General features: G+C 45.5%; 1 protein-coding gene across 24 annotated transcripts in view; it reads left to right on the top strand.

Moving 5' to 3' along the window:
- Nucleotides 1-15,498: 15,498 nt before the first annotated feature.
- LOC125455410 (gephyrin) overlaps nucleotides 15,499-27,584 on the top strand; it is a 475,974-nt gene continuing 463,888 nt past the window's right edge. For 9 of the 24 annotated variants that reach the window (XM_048537313.2, XM_048537311.2, XM_048537299.2 and 6 more), the window contains exon 1: nucleotides 15,500-15,673. In XM_048537313.2, coding sequence (XP_048393270.1) covers nucleotides 15,610-15,673 — 64 coding nt within the window. In that variant the 5' untranslated portion in view covers nucleotides 15,500-15,609. Of the gene's footprint in view, nucleotides 15,674-27,584 lie in introns of all 24 variants that reach the window. The other 15 variants (XM_048537322.2, XM_048537317.1, XM_048537316.2 and 12 more) reach the window with 5 other exon arrangements.

The raw sequence follows: 27,584 nt of genomic DNA, 5'->3' as shown, positions 1-27,584 counted from the left end.
AGGAAGCTCTTACGTATGTTGGAGTATCCGCTACTCATTAGCAGTGAACTCGATCTCCGTAGGGGTTATCCCTTGGATTCAGATCCTCTTTTCCTGTGGCCTCTGCTGCCCTTCTTTCTTCCACTGCAGTCCTTGCTCCCGTTCTGATAATGCCACTCAAGTATCAGGTACTGACCAGTTCCTGTAAGAGATAACCTAACATCGTCTCTTGACATTCAATAGAATTACCCTCTCTGAATTTCCTCATCATGATCCTGGGAGTTACCATTGACAGAAATTGAACTGGATTAGCCACATAAATACTGTGGCTACATGCACAATGTAGAGGCTAGGTGTTCTGTAGTGGGTAGCATGCCTCCTTGGCTCCCCAAAGCCTGCCCATCATCCACAAGGCCCAAAGTTAGGAGTGTGAAAGAATATTCCTCATCTGACCGTATGGCTGCAGCTCTGACAACACTCAAAAACACCATTTGGAATAAAGCAGTCTATTTGACTGGCATCACATCCTCAAACATTCATACTCTCCACCACTGACAGTCAGTGGCAGCAGTGCGTAATATCTCCAAGATGTCCTGTAGAATTTTACCAAAGATCCTTCGACAGCACCTTCCAAACCTACAACCACTTTTATCTAGAAGGAAAAGGGCAGCAGATACATAGAAACTGAAGCATCTGCAAGTTCTCCTTTTAGCCACTCACTATTCTGACTTGGAAATATATTGCCATTCCTTTACTCTAACTGGGTCAAAATCCTGGAGCTGCCTCCCTAACAGCAGTACCTACAGAGAGTTGTTAGATTCTCACTTACAGTGGTTCTACCTGCAGTAAATAGACTGCAAAAGTTCAAGAAGTAACAAAAAGTTCACTACCATCTTCTCAAGATCAACAAGGGATGGGCAATAAATGCTGTCCCAGCAGGTAATGCCCAAATCACATGAATAAATACCAAAAAAAAGTAAAAACAAATATTCCTGCAAATTTTGTATGCGTACATCTAAAGCTAAGTAAGCCCACCTTCTGTTTTTTAATAGTTCCATCGCTTCTGTTTTGATTCTCTTGGACAAAGATGATTTACATTCTGAGCTACCATTTGTTTCCCATGTTCTAGTAATCACTGAAGCCCCAGCATTTGAATTATCTTAATTTCCAAGCTATTAACATCTTGAAATAATATGATCTCAAAATGAACTCTACTTCAAGGGGATTCAAGCATATTTCACCCATTTTCCACTGTTAAATTTTAATTCTGAAAATGAAACGTATTCTAAAATGCACGAACCATTAATTTTAAGTATTCACAACAAACCCAAAACACAGTCAGCTTCTGTTGCCTACCTTTAAGTCAGATTCTTAATGAGTCCACTTGCCTGAATTATGGTCAGCCAAAATGGAACACAGCGGGACCAGAGTCAGGAAGTCAGCATATTGGCCAGCTTCAGTTTTTAGGGTTCTTCCCCATCTCTTTGTGACATTAGTGAAGAGTGAAAATTCCGTTCAGAGGTTCATCTACTCAGAGAGTTTCTCTGAAATTTTGCCTTTCCCTGCCACAGCGTCTTCATGGTGACAAAGGTCACAAAGAGGTAAGTCACTTGCTGCCCTTTTAGCCACAGATTAAACACAGTCCAAAGTTAGTGAGGAACTGTGTCAAAAAGAAAGGGATTTAGTACTCAAATTAAACAGATTGATCAACATTGAAACAGACAAAAGCAATTAATCTTTTTCCTAAAATATAGCATTCATTGGTCACTTCTTATTGAGAATAAAGGTGAAAAGCAAAACAGCCAATTTGCATTGATTGAAAACTAATAGGTTTTGCGGGCTATACATCTCAATACTTTCATTGTGATCTCATGGTATGAACTTTGACTGCACGACATGACTGAACAATACTTACTTCAGAGATAACAAGGTGTAGAGCTGGATGAACACAGCAGGCCAAGCAGAATCAGAGGAGCAGGAAAGCTGACGTTTCGGGCCTAGACCCTTCTTCTAGGCCCAAAACTTCAGCTTTGCTGCTCCTCTGATGCTGCTTGGCCTGCTGTGTTCATCCACCTCTATGCCTTGTGATCTCAGATTCTCCAGCATCTGCAGTTCCTACTATCTCTATAGTTACTTCAGTCAGGAATTCTGTCTATTGTTCTATTCACTTACATTTGATCAATTCTGGAAGTTTCACCATACATAAAAACAGACTGTACACATAAAGATGTAACACAGAACTTCAACCTGCCAAAGTGTTACCTTTCAGAACTTAGAACCAGCCTGAGGCATTTTTGGGTGTGTCCTATACGGAGCACATCGGTACTATAGTTCCTACAACGAATGACACACATAATCTTGCTCAAATGCCAGGCCATTTACATATGACTACACCTGTGCCATTAGGTGTTTCATTCAAAGCATTCAAACCAATTAAAAGTTGAGGAGAATATATTGTTTTCAGTTTCAAATTCTTTGTGTAAGTACTTTAAATCAGTCACCAGGTATCGGGAGGTTTCCAAGGACCTGCCCACTTACAGGTCAGAGATGCACCAGTAGGTGAAATCTTCCAGGTAACAGCCAATCGTAAGGACACTCTGTGTTTGCTGTCAGTGGATTCCATTATGCAAGGTGATGGTTGAAAAAAGGTTAATGTTAGGCACAGTCTTAGACTTCACCAAATTTGGTGATGCCATACACTCCTTGCTGAAAAATTGAGGGGAGCAAGTATCAATCCCAATGTCTTAGTACCAATGTTAATGCAACTTGGATCTATTGGCATCATGCAATAACCTGCAACTTGTTGGAAGACAAGTAACCTCTTCTTGTTAAGGGACATGAGTGAGTTAGCCTGTACCAATGGAACCAAGCCCTTAAACTCAACATGAACAATGGGTTGGTGGCAACACTCTTAACCCTAACCACAAACTGCCAGTGGTGAATCCAGAAAATCATGAAAGGTTATTGAAGGGGAAGTCTAATTAGAGGGCCTGTGATAATCAACAGACAGCAGGCCCACTATGAAAGGTAACAACTGCTGAGGCACAAGGGCACTGCGAGGGTACCTCTGTTACAACCAGACCCTGGGCATGGTTCTGCAATTTCCTACAGTTCCAGATGGAATACCCCAAAGTGTTAAGCTGCCAGGTGAGGAGAGACAAACTGGTCCCCTTACTTTATTCACCCAGCTCCCTGTTTGGTTACAACAGGGTTTATTTAGAAAGTATCTCTCTCCCTTTCTCATAGACCACGAGCCTAGGTTTTGCAAGGAGCTAACTCAGTGAGGGATTATGGAGTAGCAGAATAAGTTTATTATTTAGTAAATGTGAGAAAAATTGGTAATGCTGCACAGTTTAGAAAGACATGGGTCATAAAAATAAAAGTTAATACATATATTTTTAAAATCAGTCTCTAAATTGTTCATAAAGAGCAGAGAGTCGATGTCGCAGCTGTTGTAGTTTACTTGTTATGTTGGTGTTGGTAGTTGAAGCGTCAATTCTGTGATCCCTTATCTTGCACATCAGTTGAGATTCTGCAGTTTTCGTTTCTTTCAATCATGACTGAATTCCAGCATCTGGGATGAGAGAGGGCGTTATGTATTCTCCTTTTTTCATTTTGTCTGACTTTTATCTAGCTAACTTCTAGTACTCAGATTGAGAAGTGGTTATTACCAGCAATACAGGGGTAACTAGGGGGTGGTTCACAGAACGCTTGAACCCACCTTGGTACACATGACAGTGTTTAGTCCCATAACCACAGTCCCTTTGTCTATTCATCAAACAGAAAGTGTGTCTGTAGTTTGGGACATAATCTACAGCAGGTGGTTTGCTGTTCAACAAATAGTTGTCACCTCCTGATTACTTTTGGAGTAACAAGAGATCACATCCAGTCTGTTAGCACTTGCCTCTTCCCCACTCTGAAGGCCCCTTGTTTGAAGTTCACCTCAGATTTGTAGTCATATATTCATATACTCCATGAGCCTCCCTCTCTCCAGACAATCACTTAATTCACATCCACAGCCATTTTTGATTGTATCAGTCCTCTTTTGAAAAACATAGTTGGAATTATAAATCTACATGTTCACCATACTTTAGAGCCCTGATCCATGGTCATGACACTTTCTCAGCATGACAAATGAAATGCAATTCATTCTCAATTCATTATTAAGGAAGAAAAATAATTAAATATATAAAACAACAAACAAAGTCACAAACACATATTCGTTCACCTAGCCTTGATCAGAGTTATCTAATCAGATCTAACTGGGTCTAGATTATTGACAAGGTGTATGTAATCACATTTGATTTTCCGGCAATGTGGATGATTTGCAGGTGGTATGGCTGAAGAAATAAACTCCAACAGAATAACCTGGCATCTGGGTCTCAAACTTTTCCAAAAGAAGGTAACCAGTTGTGATCAGCATAAGGTGTGGTCTTTCTTTTACTGATTTCAGACATATATAATCAAAGTGTTTGAGAGCCATTTGTAAACTGAGTATTTCATTCTCTACTGTGGGGTGTGTTTCATTTTTTGCAGAAGTACCCAGTTGGTCTCTCTATTCCTGATTTATCTTTCTGGAGGAAATAGCCTAGATCTTTATGTTACTGGCATTGATGACTACTTTAAATGTTTGTTTAAAAATTTGAGATACAAGCAAAGGCTTGCTTGTTAAATCGGCCTTGAACATTTCCAAAACATTTTGGCATTTCTCAGTCCATACTTTTTTTCTTCTCTCTCAGTAGTAGGTCTGTGAGTGATACAGCTGTAATATTAAAGTCTGTGATGTTCCTTAAGTTGAACATACACATCCCCGAGAACCTCTTGATTTACCATTTTGCTGTGGGAATAGGGAACTATGCTTCTACCTTTGCAGCCCTGGGCAGTTCTCATCCTTGACACACTACATGTCCAAGATATGAGTTTTGTAAAGCTTGCTCTTTATGAGATTGGCCTCAAGGTCAACTGACTGTATTTTCAGGAAGACAGTTTTTAGTTGTTCAGTTGCATTTCACAGGTGTCGTTCTGCATTATATCATTGAGATACATTATGCAACTAAAGATGCCTTAATCTGATCCATCAGCATTTGAAAGGCAGGCTGGAGCATTTTAGAATTTGAATGACTTGAATAGGCATTAATATAACCTGCCCACATCTACAAAGGTCAAGATTTCCTTCACTGTCAAAGGCAAGTGCTAGTATCCCTTGAGTAAATTTAGTTTGGTAATGTAGTGGCTCTACATTCACTTTACTTACCCTATCTGTAGAATATCCCAGCCAGGCCATTGGAAAAGATTTGGTTCTGATCACTGCATTAACTTTTAGGTAGTGGTTGCAGGGTTTTGTGGAGAGTTCCAGCTACTACTCCTAGGTGTGATTGGTTAGCCCTTCAGCATGTAGTTGATCTCATTCCAAACCTAATCCAGCATTTCTGGGCCTAACTGATAGGGTCTTGCCTCATGAGCAGGGCCTCTTCCACATCCACACCATGTCGTGATAGCATAGTGCAGCCTGGCTTATCACTGTCTAAACCCTTGACTGCAGTGAACAAGCTTGCTAAGTCTGCTCACTGTTCTGCAGCTAGGTGGGTAACTAACAAATTTAAGATAGCTAAGATTTCCCAATTAGTGACGTAATGGGAAGTTCAATTTAGTTCTTACTGGTCTACCTTCAATTCATCCCTGCTGCTTCTCTTGTCCTCAAGGTTGGTGGCAATGGGACAGACAATCACCTGCAGACCTCTTCTTGGCAGTAGTATTGCTCTATCTTATTGATATGAAACAGCGTTTGTTTGTTTGCCTGATCTGGGGTTGCAATCAGGCCATTCATTTCCCCAAACTCTTGGGTACTCTACATGGACGACTGAACCAGACCTTTCAGAAAGGTTCAGTCCCTGGCATGTTAGTATGGTTTTCCATCACTTCTTGGGAGACTTCCAAATGTTCTCAGGTCAATTCAGAGGCACAGGAGAGCCAGTCTGTTATGTAGTCTAACATGGAAACTTCTCCTCCTATTCTGACCCCTCATTGATTAGTTTCAGTGGCCCTGGCACTTGGTACATATAAACTAATTGAAAACTGGTAAACTCATTGGGTGAGTCCTTGGTGGCGAACAGATGAGAAACAAGTCATTTAATGGGGTCAGATGTACGGGTCTTATTGAGGGTTATGGTTTTCCCACAACCTGGAATGTTATCAAAACCTTGCTGTATCTTTGTGAGCTGTGGCCAGTAAAAATGCTGTATGGTCTGTGCTTGGGTTTTGCATTTACACAATCATGTCCATGATACATGCCCAACTATCAGAGTTTCATGAGCTAGCCATTTCCCCACTGTACCTCAGCAGCACCACTATCTGGTGATCACTGTATACTGGGCTGATGGGAATCTCCATTTTCTGAGCACCTCATTTTTAAAATAGTGACATTCAGGAACTGTTACTATCTCAGCATCAGTCTGAGCAGTCTGACTAGACTCTTTCAAACATTTTCCAGCAATCATAGATCATTGAATCCCTACAGTGTGGAAACAGGCCCTTCAGCCCAACAAAACCACACTGACCCACAGAACATCTAACCCATGCCCATTTCCCTTAAACCCACACTCCTCCCCACCCCCCCACCCCCCACCAATCTAGGCAGCCCTTGAACACTAACGGGCAATTTAGCATGGCCAATCCACCCAACCTGCACATCTTGGGACTATGGGAAGAACCACAGCACCCAGAGGAAACCCACGCAAACACAGGGACAATGTGCAAACTCCACACAGATAGTCACCTGAGAGTGGAATCAAACCCCAGGCCCTGGCACTGCGAGGCAGCAGAGCTAACCACTGAGTCACCATGCCCCCTTGGGATCCTCTCAACTCCCAAAGAAAGATTTCAGACAACCACTCTGGAGGATCTTTGGTCTTTGATCTCTGGTCTCAACATCTCTGGCTGAGCCATGGAATTTACTATTCAAAATGCTCTTCTAGCTGGTCTCCTTTCATCCACTCTCTACCAACTTTCATCTCATCCAAAACTTTGCTGTCTGCATCTTTGCCTATCACACACACAATGTTATTCAATCTTTAAACTTCTATCTGCTGGTTTACTCTAGCTGATGATCTTCCAATATCTCTGACTTATAATGCTCACTCTTGTGTTTACAACCTTCCATTACCTTGCCTTTTCCAGGCAGGTAAAGTACTCCAGACCAAACAGTTCTACTTTTTTCTATGTCCAATGTACTCTGTGCCTCTATCTAAATTTTCAACCATCTAGGTCCAATTATAGTAATTCCCCCCTTCCTTAAAACCTAAGTCTTTGAGAGATCATTTTGTTCATTCCTCCTTATGTTTTCTTCTTTGTTTCAACATCCATTTTTGTCTGATTTCACTCTGTGAATGGCTAAGGGATTTTGTTTTACAGTATAAGAACTAAAACTTACTATTTTGTCTGTTTATTTGTATATGAATGTCTTCTGAGTACAGTTATTGATTTTCAGTCTTACCTGGGTCATTAGGTAAAGAAGGAAATTTGCACTAATGTTTTAAAAGTCAAGGCAGTTTTCCGTAATCTTTAAATTTTAATAGGAACATTTATTCAGTCAGTTTGCAGTTAAGTCTATATTTGTGCTTCTGAACATTGGCTGGAGAAGGGATGCGAGAGAATTTATTGCTGGTATGTGAGCCTTTTGGATGGAGGCAGGCTGTAGAAACACAAATGCAGAAACCCTGCCCTCACAGTATAAACATGCAGGACTAATTTAATATGTCCTGATATTCCATCCAATAGAAAGTCAGGTATGGAACAAAGCATAGCTATTCAGCTACTTGGTATCAGAGTTCTAGTGATGTAACTGGTTCTGTTGATTGTATGGTTGTTATCATAAAAAACACATGCCTGGCAATTGCCTGATATGCAAGTAACTCCCCACCCACTTCCACAATCTATCTATCTATCTATATCTCTCTCTCTCACTCACTCACTCACTCTCTCTCACAAACACACACACACACACACACACACACACACACACACACACACACACAAAAACAGACAAATTACAGGTTGACTCAAGTTTATGACTATAACTATAACTGCAACATCTTAGCAGGACACCAATAAGCTTCTTGCTCCTTCCCTGTTAGGGTCAACACATCCATTACGATATTGGCTTGTAAAAGTAATTCAGAGCCAAGTGAGAATAATTTGAAATGTGGATTTGTGCTTGTATTTGGCAGAAGTACAATAAAATGAAACATTTTGAGATAGCTCCCAAACTTGCTGCTTTAAGATATTTCAATCCGTAAAATGTATTTTCTTTCCGCGTGTTCTTCCCATATCTAATGTTTCTTTGTGGCTAAGGATAGGTGGAAAACTGCCTCCACTCACCCACCAAGCATTGGGCCATAAAGATAATTCTCTGATCTCTGTTCCTCATTGCATGGGTGCTCCTCTCTTTGCCACCTTCCCATAGAAGCACAACTGAAATTGATGTGTGGAGCAGGAACATTTCTCAAAACCCCCCAATAGCTATCAGATAAACAAAAGGAGGCCATATAGCTTATAAAATAATCCACAAATTCAACCCACGTTTGTCAACATTAATTCAACCATGTTGGAAGAAGTGGGAGAATCAATACAGATGACCTCAAACCTGTCCTTACCCGTGTAAGCACACATGGACTTTCCAACAATTTTAACAAGATAATGATCAAGACCAAAACCAGTTGGCAATTTTATTTTTTCTCTTTAATGCAGGATTGATGAGGGTAATTGTGATGTTTTTATCACTGGCCCAGCTGAGATGAACTTTCTTGACAAAACTGTTGTTTATTCCAAACATGCCAGATAACAAAAGTGTTAGACTTATCATTTAATTTTTGATGCAATGTATAACTATTAGCATTCCACAACATTTATTGCATTATCTGCTGAGCTCAGAAGCAGGGAGTTGCTTGTGTTGCTAACAAGCCCAACTAGGTATAGTGGAGGAAACCATTAAGAAATGGAATGCAACATGAAATTGATTAGTGCAGATCAGGGAGCACAAGAAACATAGAGAATGCTATGGAGCGATTTGCACGGAGGCCATTTCACTTGAGATCAGTATAAACTCACTCACCTACAAGTGATTGGTGGAGCAGATTAGGGGTGAGGCTGGAGAGCTATCGGAGAAGGATCAACATTCTGAGAATGCACTGTCACTTTGCTGCCATGTCAGCACAACAACGCATGCCTCAGTAGACCTACCATTACAGGATTGCACATTGTGAGGAGCACATTAGTGTGCAGGAACAAGTTGCTGGTGTGGTGGCCTTTTCTGAAGCTCCCACGGATTCACAAACTAGAGGCCCACCATTAGCATCTCATGGCTAAAAGAAGAAAGGAGTGAGCAATCTATATGTAGCTCTGCTGAAACTGCAGATGTAGCACTATGTAGAAGAAACAGAAAGTGTGTGAGCAATTTTTTGGATGATTACTACATTGTCAGTGTTCCTTTGATGCTGTTCCATTGAATGAAAGATTTTTTGTGAACTGTTCTTTCCTGCGGTACCAACTTTGTTAGATTCCCTATTGATACTGATCATTTCATTCCGGTGAAGGGCATGAAACACCACAATAAGGAGGTGAGGCAGTGAATATGATGGATGTCTATATGGAGAAAGCTTCTGCCATTGAGCTTTGAGGGGACATTGTCTTGGACATTATAACTGAAATCTTTCAATGCTACAAACACTTCTGAGATGGTTTGCCATTGGCCAGAACTTAACTGGATCCAGGTATGCAGAAATTGTGGCTCCAAGAGCAGGTCAAAAGCTAAGAATTCTGAAGTGAGTATATCACCTTCTGATCTTGATATTCAACATATAAAGGGAGACTAGATCAATCAGGATGATATTCACTGAATGATGAGAATCTCATAAAAACCTACAAAATTCTAACAAGACAAGACAGGGTAAATGCAGGAAGGATTTCCAGATGACTTGGGAGTTCAGAGCCAGTAGGCCATTTAGGACTGTGATAATGAGAAATCTCTTCACCCAGAGAGAAGTGAGCATGGGGAAATCACTGTCACACAAAACATGAGAATATTTACAAGAAGATTTTAGATGTAATTCTTAGGGCTAAAGCAATAAAAATGTTGGGGGAGAAAGTATGAACAGAAAGTTGAGTTGGATGATCAGCCATGATCATATGGAATGGCAGAACATGCTAATGGGGCCATCTGGCCTACTCATGTACCCACTTTCCAAATTTCTGTCTACATTCTATAAGGTGCACATTAGCAATGTGGTGGAATATTCCATTTGTCTGGATGACTGTAACTCCAATAAGCTCAACACTGTCCAGGGCAAAACAGCCCACTTGATTGGCATCTATCCATCGTATTAAACATTCACTCACTGGATTACAGGTGTAGCATGGCAATGATGTATACCACCTACAAGGTGCACTGTAACGATTCATTTAGACTCCTTTGTAGCACCATCTAAGTCCATAACATTGGTTAACTAGAAGAACAAGAGCAATAGGCAAATGGGAACACTGCCAACTTCAAGTTCCTGGCTCAGTCTCCCTAAATTACAGATATATTGCTATTCCTTTACTGACAGTGGGTTAAAATCCTGGCTCCCTCCCTAACTGTACTATGGTTGAACCTATACTGTTGGTGTGGTGCTGATTAAGAAGGTGACACACCGTCACTTCCTCAGGAGCAGCTAGCTATGCACGGGAATAAATGCTGGCCTTATCACATCCCCTGAATGATTAAAAAGAATTTTAAGTAAACTCATGACAACGACCTATTGTTTTTTAGTTTATAATTTCATTTCAGATGAACACGTAAGGTTTCAAAACAGTGGCCAGGTGAATTTTTCATGTGGATATATATATATTCTGTCCATTCGTTTAGAGACATCTCATGAGTCTGTTCCCTTGATATATTTTAGATACATTATTTCATTGCAGGCCCACTTTTATCAACATTCACATTCCGCCCTGTATCTGGGCATCAGACGTCACATGGCACCTCGGGTTTCACAGTCATGCAGATTCCAAGCAGTTCCTGATAATATTAACACTGTCTTGGTCAGAGCTGCTGACTTTGTAGACACTAACCTAAGGAAACCTCCCTCGCCTTGCTTTATCATGTTCTTTTCTACTGAAGAAAGGTCCCAACACGAAACGTCAACTTTCCTGCTCCTCTGGAGCTGCCGGTTATCTCTGACTCCAGCATCTGCAGTTCTTACTATCTCTGTCCAGGACTTACTCCTCTTTCTGACGAGGAGACGTCATATTATTTACATCAGATTTGGGCTTCCAAGACCGGTTTCAGGTTTCAGGAGGAGAGAATGGAAAGTTGAAAAATAAATAATTATGTCGGGACCCATTTTAAGTGAACAAACGAAAAACTGACTCAGCCCAGAAACAGTTCCTTGTAACGAAATGGCTTAGGTAATTATGCTTCTAACAAGAGATGGATAGAGTAATACTGTACGCCGTGAGATAGTTATTCCTTTAAGAATAATTAAATCGTGGGCACTAGAGAAAGATAGACCGAAGCGGGAGTCGAGGAAAGAAACAACACATTTTTGAGCCATGCCGGGGGAGCTCATGTCATGATAGAAATAGACTGTCGGGGGTGTCACTGCATGTTCTATTATTACAGGGAGATTCCTATCCCGTTGTTACATATAACGCCAAATGTGGTCTCAACCTTTGTCCCAGTTTAAAGATTGGGAGAATTTGAGGTCCACTTTCATTGCACCAAAGAAAAAGCAATAATATCGCTCGGTAGTGGAATTAATATTCAACAGCCCGCACAAATTAAATACATACACACCGCACAGAATCTGTAGATCCGTGCGCTCGGCACTCGGCTTGCTTCCTAGGCTGCATGGAGAACATATAAAAGAACAGAACTGAAGTAGTAGAGTACACGCCAGGGAGAAGGGGTGAATATTTGTGGAAATATTAATACTGATCGCTCAGTTGCTTAATAAAGAGGCAGAGAAAGTTCCGGTGTGCGATTGGTTGTCTAACGTATGTGATAGTGTGGATGAGTGCCCGTGCAATGAGTGACTGCACGATGCCCAGTGCCCATTTTAGCACCAGCTGCCTTTGAGTAAGTTCATGGTGACGGTTACAGCAGCTCCCGGTTCCCAGTGCTGTACCTATTTCGAGATGCATCTGCCTCTGTGTCTGTGTAAGTGTGTGGGCTGGGACATCAGCCTCCTCTGAACGATAGTGTTGTGAGTGAGTGCGTGTCCTGGTGCCCAGTAGTTCATGCCCGATACCCTATCAGTTCCAATTCAGGGTCAGACAGTGCTAAATGCCGTGCCAGTTCCAAACCCCAGTGAGTGATGTCCAGTATTAGCTCTGGAACCAATGAGCGCCCAAGTGCAAGTATTACCGTCAGCCTCCGATGAACGAGTGCTCAGTGCGTTTCAGCTCCAGTTTCCCAGTGAATGAATCCCCAAGAGAGTATTTGCTCCAGTCCAGTGACTGATGGTGCTCGTGTAGTAGTATGAGTAAGAGTGGAAATCCAGGATGCAGAGCCAGCTCCAGACCCCAGGATCCATGTGCCCAGTGCAATGTTCGCTTCAGGCGCAAGTTTCAATGAGTCTGAAATGACCTAATACAGTGGTAGATCCAGCTCCTGATGAGCGTGAGTAGTCAGTGCAATACGAGATTTAGCTTTTGGTGAGTGCTCAGTGTCGTATCTCCAGTTCACAGTGAAATGTTAACGCAAGCTGTCAGCCAGTGCCAGATCAACATTTACTCTAGCTGACAGTGCAATGTTAATCCCAGCTGCCAGTCAGCACCCAGTGTAGTATTAACCCCGATTCCTATGAGTGCCAGTGCAGTTTAAACCCGAATCGCAGCGAGTGTCCAGTGCAGCCCAGATCCCAGTGAGCATCCAGTGCAGTATTAAACCTGGCTCCCAGTGAGTTCTCTGTAGAGTGTTAACTCCAGCTCCAACTGTGACCCCAGTGCAGTATTAACTCCAGGTGCCAGTGAGTGCCAGTGCAGAATTAATCCGGTTTCCAATGAGATCTCAGTGCAGTATTAACCACAGCCCTCAGTGAGTTCCCAGTGCTGTATTATACCCAACTTCCAGTGAGATCCCAGTGCAGTATTAACCATGGCTCCCAGTGAGAGCACTGTACCATATTAACTCGGGATGCCAGTGAGAAACCAATGCAGTATTAACCTTGGCTCCCAGTGACAGCCCAGTGCGGTCATAACTCTAGCTCCTAGTGAGCACCCAATGCAGTAATTACCCTGGCTCCCAGTCAGAGGGCAGTGCAGAATTAACCCATTTCCCAATGAGAGCCCAATGCAGGATTAACCCCAGCCCTCAGTGAGTTTCCAGTGCAGTATTAACCCCTGTCCCCGGAGAGTTTTGAGTGCAGTATTATTACTAGCTCCCGGTGAGCTCCCAGTGCAGCCTACCCCCCGACTACCAGTACATTCCCAGGGCAGAACTAACCCAAGCTGCCAATCAGAGATCTGTGCAATATTAACCCCAAATGCCAGAGTGCCCTGTGCCATACTAACCCAGACTGACAGTGAGAATTCAATGCCGTATTAACCTGAATCCCAGAGCGTGCCCAGTGCAGTATTATCCCCAGCTCCCAGTGGGAGCCCAGAGCAGTGCAGTATGAACCCAAGCTGCCAGTGAGTACCCAGTGCTAGTGCTGATCCCTCCGTAGTATGGTTGGGGATCAGTGTGCAGTGAGTGATTTGCAGTGAGTGAGGTGAGTGCCTGATGCAGTGTTCCCCCATGCCCCAGTGTGCAGCGAGTGAGTGAGTGAGTGAGCAAGCAAGTTAGCAAGCAAGGGACCATACTCTCTTTCCTTCCCCACCCTCTCCTCCCTTCCCTCTCTCTCCCTCCCATTTTCCCATCTCCCCTCCCCACCACCTGTCACTCACCCCTCCCTGGGTTCCCAACATCCCCCTTCTCTCACCTCAACCCACTCTCCCCCACGCCCTCTCTCCACCCTCCTCCTACTCTCCTCCTCCCCCCTCTCTCTCCCCAACTACCCTCGCACCTCCTCCACTCTCCCCCCTCCCCACACCCTCCTTCCTCTCTCCCCCCTCTCCTGCCCCCCCAATCTCCCTCTCTTCTACCTCTGTCTCCTCTCCATCCCTCTCTCCCATCTCCTTCCCGCCCACTGTTGCATCTCCTTCCCCCGACTCTCCTATCTCCTTCCCCCAATTTCCTTCCACACCCCCACTCATCTCTTTCCATATCCTCACTCTCCCATCTCCTTCCACCCCTTCTCCTCCCCCCCAGCTCTCCCATCTCCTTGCCTCATACTCTCCCATCTCTTTCCCTCTTACTCTCACATCTCCTTTCCCCCAACTCTCCCATCTCCTTCCCCCCACTCTCCCATCTCCTCGCCCCCACTCTCCCATCTCCTCCCCCCGACTCTCCCATCTCCTTCCCCCTCCCTCTCAGATCTCCCTCCCTCTCTCTCTCCCATCTCCTTCCCCGGGTCCTTACCCCCAACTCTTCCTCCATTCTCCCATCTCCTCCCCCCCACTCTCCCATCTCCTCCCCCCTCCTCTCTCCCCTCTGCCCCCACCGTCTCCTCCCCCAATTCTCTGCCATCTTCTCCTCCCTCATCCTTTACCCCCATCTCCTCCCCCCTCTCCTCTCCCCCACTGTCTCCTCCCCCCAACTTCCTCCCATCTCCTCCTCCCCATTCTTTAACCCCTCCCATTACTTCCTCCTCTCTCCTCTCCCCACCGTCTCCTCCCCCCAACTTCCTCCCATCTCCTCCTCCCCATCCTTTACACCCCTCCCATCTGCTCCCCGTTTCTCCTCTCCCCCCATCTCCTCCCCGCCAACTCCCTCCCATCTCGACCTCCCCCATCCTTTACCCCATCCCATCTCCTCCCCCTCTCTCCTTTCCCCCCATCTCCTCCCCCCAACTCTCTCCCATCCCCCCCTCCTCCTCCCCAATCTTTTACGCTCCATCTCCTCCTCCTCTCTCCTTTCCCCCCATCTCCTCCCTCCAACTCTCTCCCATCCCCTCCTCCTCCCCAATCCTTTATGCTCCATCTCCTCCCCCTCTCTCCTTTCCCCCCATCTCCTCCCCGCAACTCTCTCCCATCCCCTCCTCCTCCCCAATCCTTTACGCTCCATCTCCTCCCCCTCTCTCCTTTCCCCCCATCTCCTCCCCCCAACTCTGTCCCATCTCCTCCTCCCCAATCCTTTACGCTCCATCTCCTCCCCCTCTCTCCTTTCCCCCCAACTCTCTCCCAACCCCCCTCCTCCTCCCCAATCTTTTACACTCCATCTCCTCCCCCTCTCTCCTTTCCCCCCAACTCTCTCCCATCCCCCCCTCCTCCTCCCCAATCCTTTACGTTCCATCTCCTCCTCCTCTCTCCTTGCCCCCCACCTCCTCCCCCCAACTCTCTCCCATCCCCTGCTCCTGCCCCCGCCATCCTTTCCTCCCCTCCTATCTCCTCCCCCTCCCCATATCCCCCGCCCCTTCCAATTCCCTGCTCGATGCTGTCTGCGCTCCGCTGCTGCCGCCTCCGGACTCGCGCGGTGCGGCTGCTGCTCTGAGAAGGAGGAGGAGGAGGAGGCGGAGGAGGAGGATTCCGCCGGATCCCGGAGCAGCTGTAAACATGGCGACCGAGGGGCTGCTGCTCACCAACCACGAGCACCAGATCCGAGTGGGGGTGCTGACAGGTAAAGAGCCCCCCTCTCCCCCTCCCCCGGGGGGTGGTGCTGGGGGAGGGAGACTGGACAGTCAGCAGAGACTAACAGACAGACAGAGAGGCACAGGGGGATCCCAGCTCCTACCCCGGGCTCCCGCCTGACCGCGCTCTCCCCCACCGGGCTAGGCCACGCACAGAGCCGCGCGCTTTCCTGCCGCCCGAGTGCCGACCTGAGGTGCGGGTTTAGCGAAGGAGGCTTCGTTCCTCCCGGGTCCTGGGGCTCAGACTCCTCGCTCTCCTCCTGTAGTGAGGGGGGTGGGGTGGGGGACGCGGTTGGTAAGGAAGGGTAAGGGAATGTGTGAGAGATCGAGCCCCCTGCCCCGGCAGGAGCTGGCAGAGCAAGACCGGGATCCCGGGCGTATGCATTCCGGGGGAATCGCGGAGGCCGTGGCGCGGGCAAAGCATCAGGGGCCCCGGTGTCAGTCCTTGTACCTGTCAGTGTCAGAGACCCCGCTGTCAGACCCTGTACCTGTCAGTGTCAGAGACCCCGGTGTCAGACCCTGTACCTGTCACTGTCCGAGACCCCGGTGTCAGACCCTGTACCTGTCAGTGTCAGAGACCCCGGTGTCAGACCCTGTACCTGTCAGTGTCAGAGACCCCGGTGTCAGACACTGTACCTGTCACTGTCCGAGACCCCGCTGTCAGACCCTGTACCTGTCACTGTCCGAGACCCCGGTGTCAGACCCTGTACCTGTCAGTGTCAGAGACCCCGGTGTCAGACCCTGTACCTGTCAGTGTCAGAGACCCCGGTGTCAGACACTGTACCTGTCACTGTCCGAGACCCCGGCGTCAGTCCCTGTACCTGTCACTGTCCGAGACCCCGGCGTCAGTCCCTGTACCTGTCACTGTCCGAGACCCCGGTGTCAGTCCCTGTACCTGTCACTGTCCGAGACCCCGGTGTCAGACCCTGTACCTGTCACTGTCCGAGACCCCGGTGTCAGACCCTGTACCTGTCACTGGCAGAGACCCCGGTGTCAGGCCCTGTACCTGTCACTGTCAGAGACCCCGGTGTCAGACACTGTACCTGTCACTGTCCGAGACCCCGGCGTCAGTCCCTGTACCTGTCACTGTCCGAGACCCTGGTGTCAGACCCTGTACCTGTCACTGTCCGAGACCCCGCTGTCAGACCCTGTACCTGTCACTGTCCGAGACCCCGGTGTCAGACCCTGTACCTGTCAGTGTCAGAGACCCCGCTGTCAGACCCTGTACCTGTCACTGTCCGAGACCCCGGTGTCAGACCCTGTACCTGTCACTGTCAGAGACCCCGGTGTCAGGCCCTGTACCTGTCACTGGCAGAGACCCCGGTGTCAGGCCCTGTCACTGTCCAAGACCCCTGTGTCAGTCCCTGTACCTGTCACTGTCCGAGACCCTGGTGTCAGACCTTGTACCTGTCACTGTCAGAGACCCCGGTGTCAGACCCTCCACCTGTCACTGTCCGAGACCCCGGTGTCAGTCCCTGTCACTGTCGGAGACTCCGGTGTCAGGCCCTGTACCTGTCACTGTCGGAGACGCCGGTGTCAGGCCCTGTACCTGTCACTGTCCGAGACCCTGGTGTCAGGCCCTGTACCTGTCACTGTCGGAGACGCCGGTGTCAGGCCCTGTACCTGTCACTGTCCGAGACCCTGGTGTCAGGCCCTGTACCTGTCACTGTCGGAGACGCCGGTGTCAGGCCCTGTACCTGTCACTGTCCGAGACCCTGGTGTCAGGCCCTGTACCTGTCACTGTCAGAGACCCCGGTGTCAGACCCTCCACCTGTCACTGTCCGAGACCCCGGTGTCAGTCCCTGTCACTGTCGGAGACGCCGGTGTCAGGCCCTGTACCCGTCACTGTCGGAGACGCCGGTGTCAGGCCCTGTACCTGTCACTGTCCGAGACCCCGGTGTCAGGCCCTGTACCTGTCACTGTCCGAGACCCTGGTGTCAGGCCCTGTACCTGTCACTGTCCGAGACCCCGGTGTCAGGCCCTGTACCTGTCACTGTCCGAGACCCCGGTGTCAGGCCCTGTACCTGTCACTGGCAGAGACTCAGGTGTCAGACCCTGTACCTGTCACTGTCCGAGACCCCGCTGTCAGGCCCTGTACCAGTCACTGGCAGAGACCCCGGTGTCAGGCCCTGTCACTGTCCGAGTCCCCGGTGTCAGACCCTGTACCTGTCACTGTCCAAGACCCCTGTGTCAGGCCCTGTACCAGTCACTGGCAGAGACCCCGGTGTCAGGCCCTGTACCTGTCACTGTCCAAGACCCCGGTGTCAGACCTTACCACTGGATGAGATACGGTGTTGTTCCCTACCGCTCTCAGACCCTAGTAATAATTCCACTACTGGCAGAGACCTCTTTTCAAGCCCCATCGTTGACAGACATCCTGATTTCCCCCCCTACCACTGGCCAAGATTCAGGTGTCATTTCACCACTGGAAATTGCCTTTGTGAGATCTTTACTATTAGGGGCACTGATGTCACCTTCAGCACTGGGAGAGACCATGGCCTGAATTTGTCACTGGCAGGCCCTCTAACACCAACCCTATTGCTGTCAGAGACCATGACCTCAGCCAGGCCCTTCAAGATCACAACATAGTCGTGGTCCTCACTTCATATGGGACCAGAGAGATGGCTTCCTACATCCCCAACTCCTAGGCCAGCTTCCAACATCGACCAAAGTTGCTCAGCATTTTTTCCAGTCCACGGGTATCTTGAGAGGGAATTTATTTAGGGAGAGGGCATAGTTTTTAAATATTCTGCACATCTGGTGTTTGGTATGTAAGGTATCAATTTGTAGCGTGCGTAAGGGGCGGAATGAAGAGTGTTATTTTAATGTTGGACATGAATGACCCTGACGTTTGTTTTTGCATATATGTGTGTGTGTGTGTGTGTGTGTGTGTGTGTGAGAGAGAGAGAGAGAGAGAGGGGAGCTGAGTTTCAACGGAACTTTTAATAAGTCTGTCTAATTCTTTCGAAATTGAGAGATGGCTTGTGGCTGAAATGTGGAACTAGAGGTCGGTGAGCTGTTCAGAGCAGTGGTGCTGAAGCACGGGTAGGATGTGCTCGAATGCCATTAATACACAGACGTGGAGGGATTTTTTTTAGCCTGATGTGGCGAATAGAATTGAGATGTATGTACATTTTTGTATGTTTGCTATAAGGAGACCCCCATCCCCCTCAACCTTCCGTGTTCTGATTTTACCGTCGGAAGAGAGAACGTGGACAGAAAATAATAAACAATTTGTGTGTATTTTAATAACATTCACACCTGCAGCTTTGGAATTCCGTGTAGGTAAATGTCGCCAGTGACAGACTGAAACTGACGAGGTGAAATTACTGCATTTTATGTCCTCTGTTTTCCTTATTTTATGGCAAAAAATAGCATGAAGGAATCCCCTGTGTTGAAAGAGATGTTGGATCTCATACCTTCTTAAACACAAAATACCTGTTTCAGTAGAGATGCGAGAAAGCAGTTATTTGCAACTGTGTAAAAAAACTCCACCAAAACTGCTGTTTACTGCTTGCTTCCGCAGCACTTGTAAACAAAATTCCTGGAAGTTAAGAGCTTGTGTGTGTTGATAAACGCCCAGCCACAAGCTAATACACCCCATTATCTCAAGGTATCGCCGGACGATATGGTGTCACTCATGTTTGTGACAGTCTTAATGTTCACCGTATGTATAACAGCGAATAATGCCCGACCACATTTTTCAGCTTTCTGAACGGATAGTGCATTAATCTCAGTAAAACTTGAAGCACAATTAATATATGATCATTGTTCAAAAAGGCAGGCTAACCTGCTCATTGTAAATTACCAGGATGAAAAGTTCCTTCACTACAACACTCTTTTCCCCCAAACCCCTTCCATCCCCACACCGCTTTATGTTCGAAGTGTGTAATTTTTTTTTCTTAATTGGAACTTTGAACCTGCAGTTCTGAAAACCGCCTACCTGGGTTTCCTAAACTTCTTATTACTGCTGCCCAAATATGTACACACACGTGAAATTTGATCTGAATCTTTCCTTGGCCAAGTTAGCTACTTCCATTTTTTTTGTGTCAGGCTTAAAGTGGCACTGTGGAGAGTAAACCCCTCAGAATGTTGCCATCTGTATAACCCTCCCAGCAGCTTGCCATTCACCCCGTAACATTTCTAGCTTTTTCAACTCAGTCGCCACCTGGCACACAGCGAGTTTTGCATTGCTGCACCGCCACGTGTTGTTATTGTTGAGCAGATCGATGCGGCATGATTTATTTTCTTGTCACTGTTTGTATTTTTGAAAATAAAGCTTTTGAGGTGTCAACATTGTGGCGGCTCAGTGGAAGTTAAAACTTTTTTTTAACGGTCGTCCACGAAGTGTTCATGCTGCAATGTGAGTGACGGCCCCTCCACACGGATATCTTCCTGAGTTCCCCAGGGAAAATTTACAACGTACTTTATGTTGTGCCCCTGTGGTTGAGGAGGTACCACTGACCAGGTGCGGTTTCCAGGCATTGACAGCCCCGGTTTTTATGAGCTTAGAAAGGTGTTTGACAAAAGCAGTCAAATCATGGAGCTCGCTCCCTCAATCTGCCTCTTTACAGTGGCCGCTGAAAGCCTACCTCTGGCCAAGCTTTGGATCACCGGTCGTATTTGCTGTTATGGTGGCGCTTTGTCTGACAACCGCCCTGGTGAAGCGCAGATGACACTTTAAATAACGTTAAGGGCGCTGCATTAGTCTGTCTTCTTGGAAAGTGAAGTCATCTCTATCCAGTGAACAGCCCCCACACCGTTACTAGTAGGGACCCCGTTTCCTGGAAGCACTTGATCTGTTTTGATTTGCACACGGCCTAAGCTCCGGTCGAAGAGCTGATTGCCATGCAAGTTGTAAAATGACAAAATGTAAATTGCGTGTAGACTAGATGAGGGCGGGTCGGACCGCCCGCCATCCCCATTCCCACCCCCACCTCTCGCCAGCGTGGTAACTCATGCGTGGAACGTTTCTCGTGAATGAACAAAATATAAACAGAAACCTCACGAAGCAAACGTACGCGTTTAAATTCAGCCAGGCAGTGAGATAGTTTTGGGGCGGGAGCGTTTGTGTGATTAAGGTTCTCGAGGTGCGAAGGACCGGTGGTGTGGTCATTGAGGGCAGGAGTCGGGCTGAAGGAAACCAGCTTTGAGTTTGAGGATGGTAGCATTGAGCACGATGTTCGATTCTGGATTGATCAAAGAGCATTTGGATGCACTTGCAGGCTGTTCGATTTTTTTTGGAGAATCAGCTTAATACCTTTGATTTTGGTTGCATTTTGGTGCAGCTGACACTTAATGCTTAAGGGAGTTGCCGTGGTTACAGTTGACGCTGTGCTGGGAGGAAGTGCACGCCCATTGATAAGTTTGTTGGCGCCTTGCCTATGAATACTGCGTTTACAATTCCCGTATTGTTTCATTCCGTGTCACTGCTCGGGTCAAATCACTTGCATATGTTTGGCACGGCTGCATCTATTAAATGTGTACCCAGCATCTGCTTTTTTCGACCATCTGCAAATTCTCATGTCAGAAATGGATTCTCCTCTTCTCTAAGCAGTTATTTACGACTCAGCATTGAAAATACATTCACCCTGACGTCAGTGACACATTGGGCAGGAGATAGAGTGACTCCTCAGTTACAGTCTTATCATTCAGGGGACTCACCCAGTTCACACCCAGTATCTTCATGACCATCATGAATGCTGCAGCGAGAGAACGAGGTGTGGAGCTGGATGAATACAGCAGGCCAAGCAGCATCTTGGGAACAGGAAAGCTGACGTGTCAGGCCGTGACCCTAAGATGCCGCTTGGCCTGCTGTGTTCATCCAGCTCCCCACCTTGTTCTCTCGGATTCTTCAGCATCTGCAGTTCCCATTGTCTACGAATGCTGCAGTATTCTCTCATCTCTGGCTCTCTAGCCTCACCATTTCCACACTCCCCCTGTTGCTTCTACCTGGCAGTTGCTCTCCAGTCAACTCCCCTTCTCAAAGCATGCTGCCTCAGATGTTTTCAGTGTCCTCAGTTCCAGTCTTGTTGCTCTAACTTACGGGGTACATTATAGTTCAAGCTAACTCCGAGCTGTGTTCTGAAAGATCAAATTTCTTTGAACCTGAAGTTCCTGTGCCTTTATTACATCTGATTTATTTTATAGTGTGAATACAGAGTTTGTCTTCTTTGTCATGTATTCTGAACTATGAAGTCAGCATTAACCTTTTTCTTATCACAAACACTGCTAAATATTTCCACCATTTTCCATTTTTATTTCAGATTTGTAGCATCTGCAGTGTCTCGTTTTTGTGTTCAGCATTCAACCCTCCCAACCTATGAATTATTCCCAAGCTCCATTGCTGTTGTGCTAAACGTTCCAGTGAGGTACAACCACTTCACAAAGTTTAGAGAGGCCAGAAACAATCAGACAAAAATAGCCCTAAGGCAGCTTCCCTGCACTTTCAATGGTTTTGTTTTAAACCACAGTGGTGATGGAGCCTTGGTTTCCTCTGCCCTATTATATAACACCAGTGTAAGGATTAACACTGACTAATCCTTCACCACTTTCTGAACCATTAGGACTCCTGGTCGAGTCATGTTCTATGGGATGTAATGTGATTCTCAACTAGGCAGCAAAGGCAACAAATGGTATTTTGGATTCTGGAGACAACATCAGAAACACTGCTTCAGGTCAAATGGCGTATTCTGCAAAAACAACTCTGAGTTGAATTTTTTTTGAAAAAACAATGAGCTATGGCATGAATTGTGTTGGAGCAGAAATACAGCGCCTGCTAACATGTCAGATGTGATTGTAAAGTACAAGAGAACAGCAACATTATATAGTTCTGTGGGCATTATTTATTCATGTGGTGTGGAAATGGCTGGCAATGCCATTCATTGCCTCTTCCTAATTGCCCTTGAGATGCAGCCTTGTACATTCTGTGGTGTGTTAGTATAAGGGAGGGATTTCCAGGATTTTGACCCAAGGACAGTGAAACAAAAGCAATAAATTTCATACTCAGGATCGTGTTTGGCTTGGAGAGGAACTTCCTGTGCCCTGATGCGCCCCTCTACATATTAGAGGTCCTGGTTTTGGAAGGAGCAGCTCCTTGATGTTTATTCTGCTACCTCTAGAGGATTCACAGGTAGTCCTTGATTAACACAGTTTCACCATAGTGTGTTTTACCATACTGCCCATGGTTACAATAGTGCATAGCTGATTGGTGACAATGCAGTTCTTGCCCAACTCTCAGCAGCACAGGAATAAATGCATGCTAAAGCTCAGCACTACTGTGCAAGTTTCTATTCACTCAGCTCATTTCAACCATTAGAGCCAAAAGGACTCAATTAAGGCTGTATAAGTTGTTTTTGAAACTGTCCCCAAGGGCACTCAACCTTCCACTTCCAAAGGCAGCAGAAAGGCAGTCCCGTGCTTCTCAACCTTCAGTTTGCAGACGAAGATCCACAGCCTTTGCCTCCAGATAAGCAATCTTGCATTCAATATAAGAAAAATGAATTGTATTATTTTTGTTTTGTGTTTTGAACTACACTGTTTCACTTAATGTGATGATTTTTGGAAATGTAACTACTGTGTTAATGAAGGACTGCCTGTATCCTGTTCCATTACCAGGACAGACTCCAAGATGGTAGTAGAGGAGTTTGGGATATTTGAAGTCTGATGAAATCAAGCTATTCCTTGATTAGACTTTGAAACATCTTTTCGAATTTTACACAAATCCCAGGAATTAATGAGGTGGACTTTGCATGATTGGCAGGAATGTATGTGCCTTTGGCATTTAAGGTGTGTAGGTCAGGCTATGCAGGGAATGGTTATGCTACAGTTGAAATATTATGTAGTTTTGATTAGATTAGATTCCCTACAGTGTGGAAACAAGCCATTCAGCCCAACAAGACCACACTGCCCCTTGAAGCATCTCACCCAGACCCATCCCCCTATAACCCACACCACCTTGCACACTACGGACAATTTACCATGGCCAATCCACCTAGCATGCACATCTTTGGACCGTTGGAGGAAACCGGAGCACCCGGAGGAAACTCACGCAGACACGGGGAGAATGTGCAAACTCCGCACAGACAGTTGCCTGAAGGTGGAATCGAACCCAGGTCCCTGGCACTTTGAGGCTGCAGTGCTAACCTCTGAGCCACCGTGCCGCCCCAAAATTCACAGCAGCCTCAGTATTTTGATATTGTATTTGCACCATCAGTTTACAATTATTATCATCATTGGCAAAGTAATCTATAGCTATATTGTAGAAATCATTCTGCAATCCATGCTGCAGTTTTATTGTACTTGAAGTTTTGTTTTTCACATTTATCTAAATTTGCAATTAGCTAGATTGACACTGTGGTTTAATATTACATTTGGATCTGATCACAGATTGAGGGGAAAATCCTGAGCTAGCAGCAGATCCACTGAAGGGATGTATGACATAGCACATGATACACAACGTATGACTTGGACTTTGAGCACACCTAAGGGATCCAGAGTCAGTTTTACATGGAGTTTTATCTCGGGACATAATTGACACACTTGCTGCTGGGCTGGTCTTGCTGAGCTGAAGTGAACTCAAATCTCTAATCGAATTTGTTAGCATTAAGACAAAATTTTACCTTGACTCAATACCGTCAAGCCATACAATTGATTGGAAACCTGAGACTTGGAGAAGGTTAGATAGATCATTAACATGTAACAAACATAGAACATAGAAAAGTACAGCACAGTACAGGCCCTTTGGCCCATGATGTCGTGCCATGAAATAATCCTAATCCAAAAATAAAATAACCTAACCTACATTCCCCTCAATTCACTGCTGCCCATGTGCATGTCCAGCAGTCGCTTAAATGTCACTAATGACTCTGCTTTCACCACTACCACTGGTAAACTATTCCATGCACTCACAACTCTCTGGGTGAAGAACCTCCCTCTGACGTCTCCTCTATACCTTCCTCCTAACACCTTAAAACTATGACCCCTCGTGGCAGTCAATCCTGCCCTGGGGAAAAGTCTCTGGCTATCGACTCTATCCATGCCTCTCATTACCTTGTACACCTCGATCAGGTCACCTCTCTTCCTCCTTCTCTCCAGAGAGAAAAGTCCGAGCTCAGTCAACCTCTCCTCGTAAGACAAGCCCTGCAGTCCAGGCAGCATCCTGGTAAACCTCCTTTGCACCCTCTCCAAAGCCTCCACGTTTTTCCTATAATAGGGCGACCAGAACTGGACACAACATTCCAAGTGTGGTCTCACCAGGGCTTTGTAGAGCTGCAGCAAAATGTCGCGGCTCTTAAACTCGATCCCCCTGTTAATGAAAGCCAAAACACCATATGCTTTCTTAACAACGTTATCCACCTGGGTGGCGACTTTGAGGGAGCTGTGCACTTGAACACCAAGATCCCGCTGTTCCTCCACACTGCCGAGAATCCTGCCTTTAATCCCATATTCAGCATTTAAGTTCGACCTTCCAAAATGCATCACTTCGCATTTATCCAGGTTGAACTCCATCTGCCATTTCTCAGCCCAGCTCTGTATTCTGTCAATGTTTCGCTGAAGCCTACAATAGCTCTCGATACTATCAACAGGTCATGAAAATACCAAAAAGGCTAATGGGATGCTGGCCTTTATGTCCAGAAGAATACAAGGGGTGGAAGCAATGCTTCAGTGAAGCAAAGGTATGATTATACCGTACCTGGGGTCCTGAGGCCAGTTCTGGACAACACACCTCAGGAAGGGTCTCTTGTCCTTTGGGAGTGTAATGTAGTTTGCCCTTGTGCCAGCAGGACTTTGAGGGTTAGATTATGGTTATATGGAGAAATAACTCTATGTAAGATTGTTATCCCTGGAATTCAGAAAGAGAAAGGGTGATCAATTGGGCTGAATGGAAAGTGACTGATGCTGGTTGGGGAATATAATCTAGTATAAAAATTAGAAGTAAATCTTTTGGATTGAATTTAATAACGACTACTACACAAAACTACTTGCAGATGTTTGAAGTTTCCTTGCACAAATGGCAATTTATGATAGGCCAACATCAGCTTCTGTGAGAGATGAGGCATTAAATGCTGGCCTTGTCAATGACACACAAGAACAAATAAAATAAATTGTTTATTTCTTCTGGTTTAATAGATTTTTGTTCACCAAAGCTATGAAGGGAATTGGGCTGAATATGAGGCTAGGTATAGATCATCCATGATTTTATTGAATGGCAAACAGACTCAAGAGGCTCAATGGCTTACTCCTTTCCTACATTTGTGACAGAAACAGGGCATTTTCTATGCCACGAGGTCTGAGATTGTCAGGAAATGAGCTGATTGTTTGTCTTGCTTATAACTTAGCTTTAGTTGGCAGTGTTGATCTGTACTTGGCACATCAGACCTGTGGCCAGCAGTCAATTGAAGCTGCACAATTATGTCCTGTTCTGCTGTAATTGACAGAATTTGACCAAATTAGATTGAATTTCTCACAATTATAAGAGCAGCAGCAGAAGCAGTCCTGGGTTAGGCTTCAATTGACTGCTGGCCACTGTAAACATGAGTAATTCGTGCTAGATCATGGGTGCTTGTGTGCCTGAGCTGCTGGGTGCACTATGCAGAAATTCCCCAAATTCTGGCAGTTTTATGGATGGAAACTACTTTGTGTAAATGGACCTTTGAAACTGGAGAAGATTGAAGAGGCTCCAGTGCAAAGCTGTTATGGGCATAACAAACTTGTGTTTCTAAGGCTGGATGTTTTAGTGTTTTTTCGTCTCATTCCACCCAGAGCATTCTGATATTTAGGTAGCAGTCGTGCAGAAACTCCATGCCCTTGTGTGTTTCTTATCTTTAATATTCATGTAGGGTAGCTTGATTTATCACATCCTTTATACTTTGCTTTCAACTCTAAACTTAAAAGAAAAGCCAGACTTTTGAATTTTTCACATTTACACAAGCTTGTAATTATAAAGCACTTTTCATGATCTCAGGATACCCAAAGAGCTATTACAGCCAATGAGGTTTTTAATTAAAGCATACTCAATGCTATAATTTAGAAAATGTTCAGTCAATTTGATAACAAAGTTTACACGAATAATATCGGGAAATTGAGCACATAATTTATTTTAGGTGTTAACTGTGGGATACATTTTGGGCCTAGAAGCTGAGAAACCCTCCTGCTCTTCTTTGAATAGTGCCATAGAATCATTAATATCTAATTGACAATGCACACAGGGCTTCAGCGCCACACTGAAGTTTTGGTATAGATTACATGAAAAAAACCTCAGGAATAGGCCTTTAGCTTATAAGCTCCTGACTGCTACTTGTTGAGCCAAGGCTGACATCCAGGCTTCAATGTTGAATGGCAGAAATAATTTCCTTAAAGTTTAGCAAAAGTTGCATTGGGTCAACTTTCAGAGACTTTGTTATAAAGATGACATGCTCAATGTGTTCATTAATAGTCATGGCTCAATCTAAAATTAACAGATTATTTGGTAGGGTTTTACATCACCATCCTTCACTGATTGTTCAAAAGAAATATAATTAAAAAAAAACAAATCTCCCATTTAACAGGAGAAATGCTAGATGTCTGGCAATGAATCTTTTGCTACATTGAAACTCCTTAGTCTGATCATTGTAGATCCTTGTAGTCACTCCTAGCCCTCCAGTGTCTTCCATGTAACATCTGCTTCATTGATGCCTTGCTTGACATTTTCCCTCGAGTGTAATGTTTTCTAATTTAGTGGGATGGCTCTTTACCGTGCTGTAGAGATTAAGACTGTTAACGTAATTTATCTGAAGTGATCCATGTAACATTTCCTTCAATCCCCTCTTCTGTAAAGGTCTTTATTCATTGAAACGCTTGTGAAAAATGTCTTTTGTGGGGCTGCAAATGTTATTAGTCACCTTGGTTGTTTGGTTGGGG

Source organism: Stegostoma tigrinum, chromosome 10 (genome assembly GCF_030684315.1).
Source record: "Stegostoma tigrinum isolate sSteTig4 chromosome 10, sSteTig4.hap1, whole genome shotgun sequence".
Classification (NCBI taxonomy): domain Eukaryota; kingdom Metazoa; phylum Chordata; class Chondrichthyes; order Orectolobiformes; family Stegostomatidae; genus Stegostoma; species Stegostoma tigrinum.
This window is presented reverse-complemented; position numbering and strand designations above follow the sequence as displayed.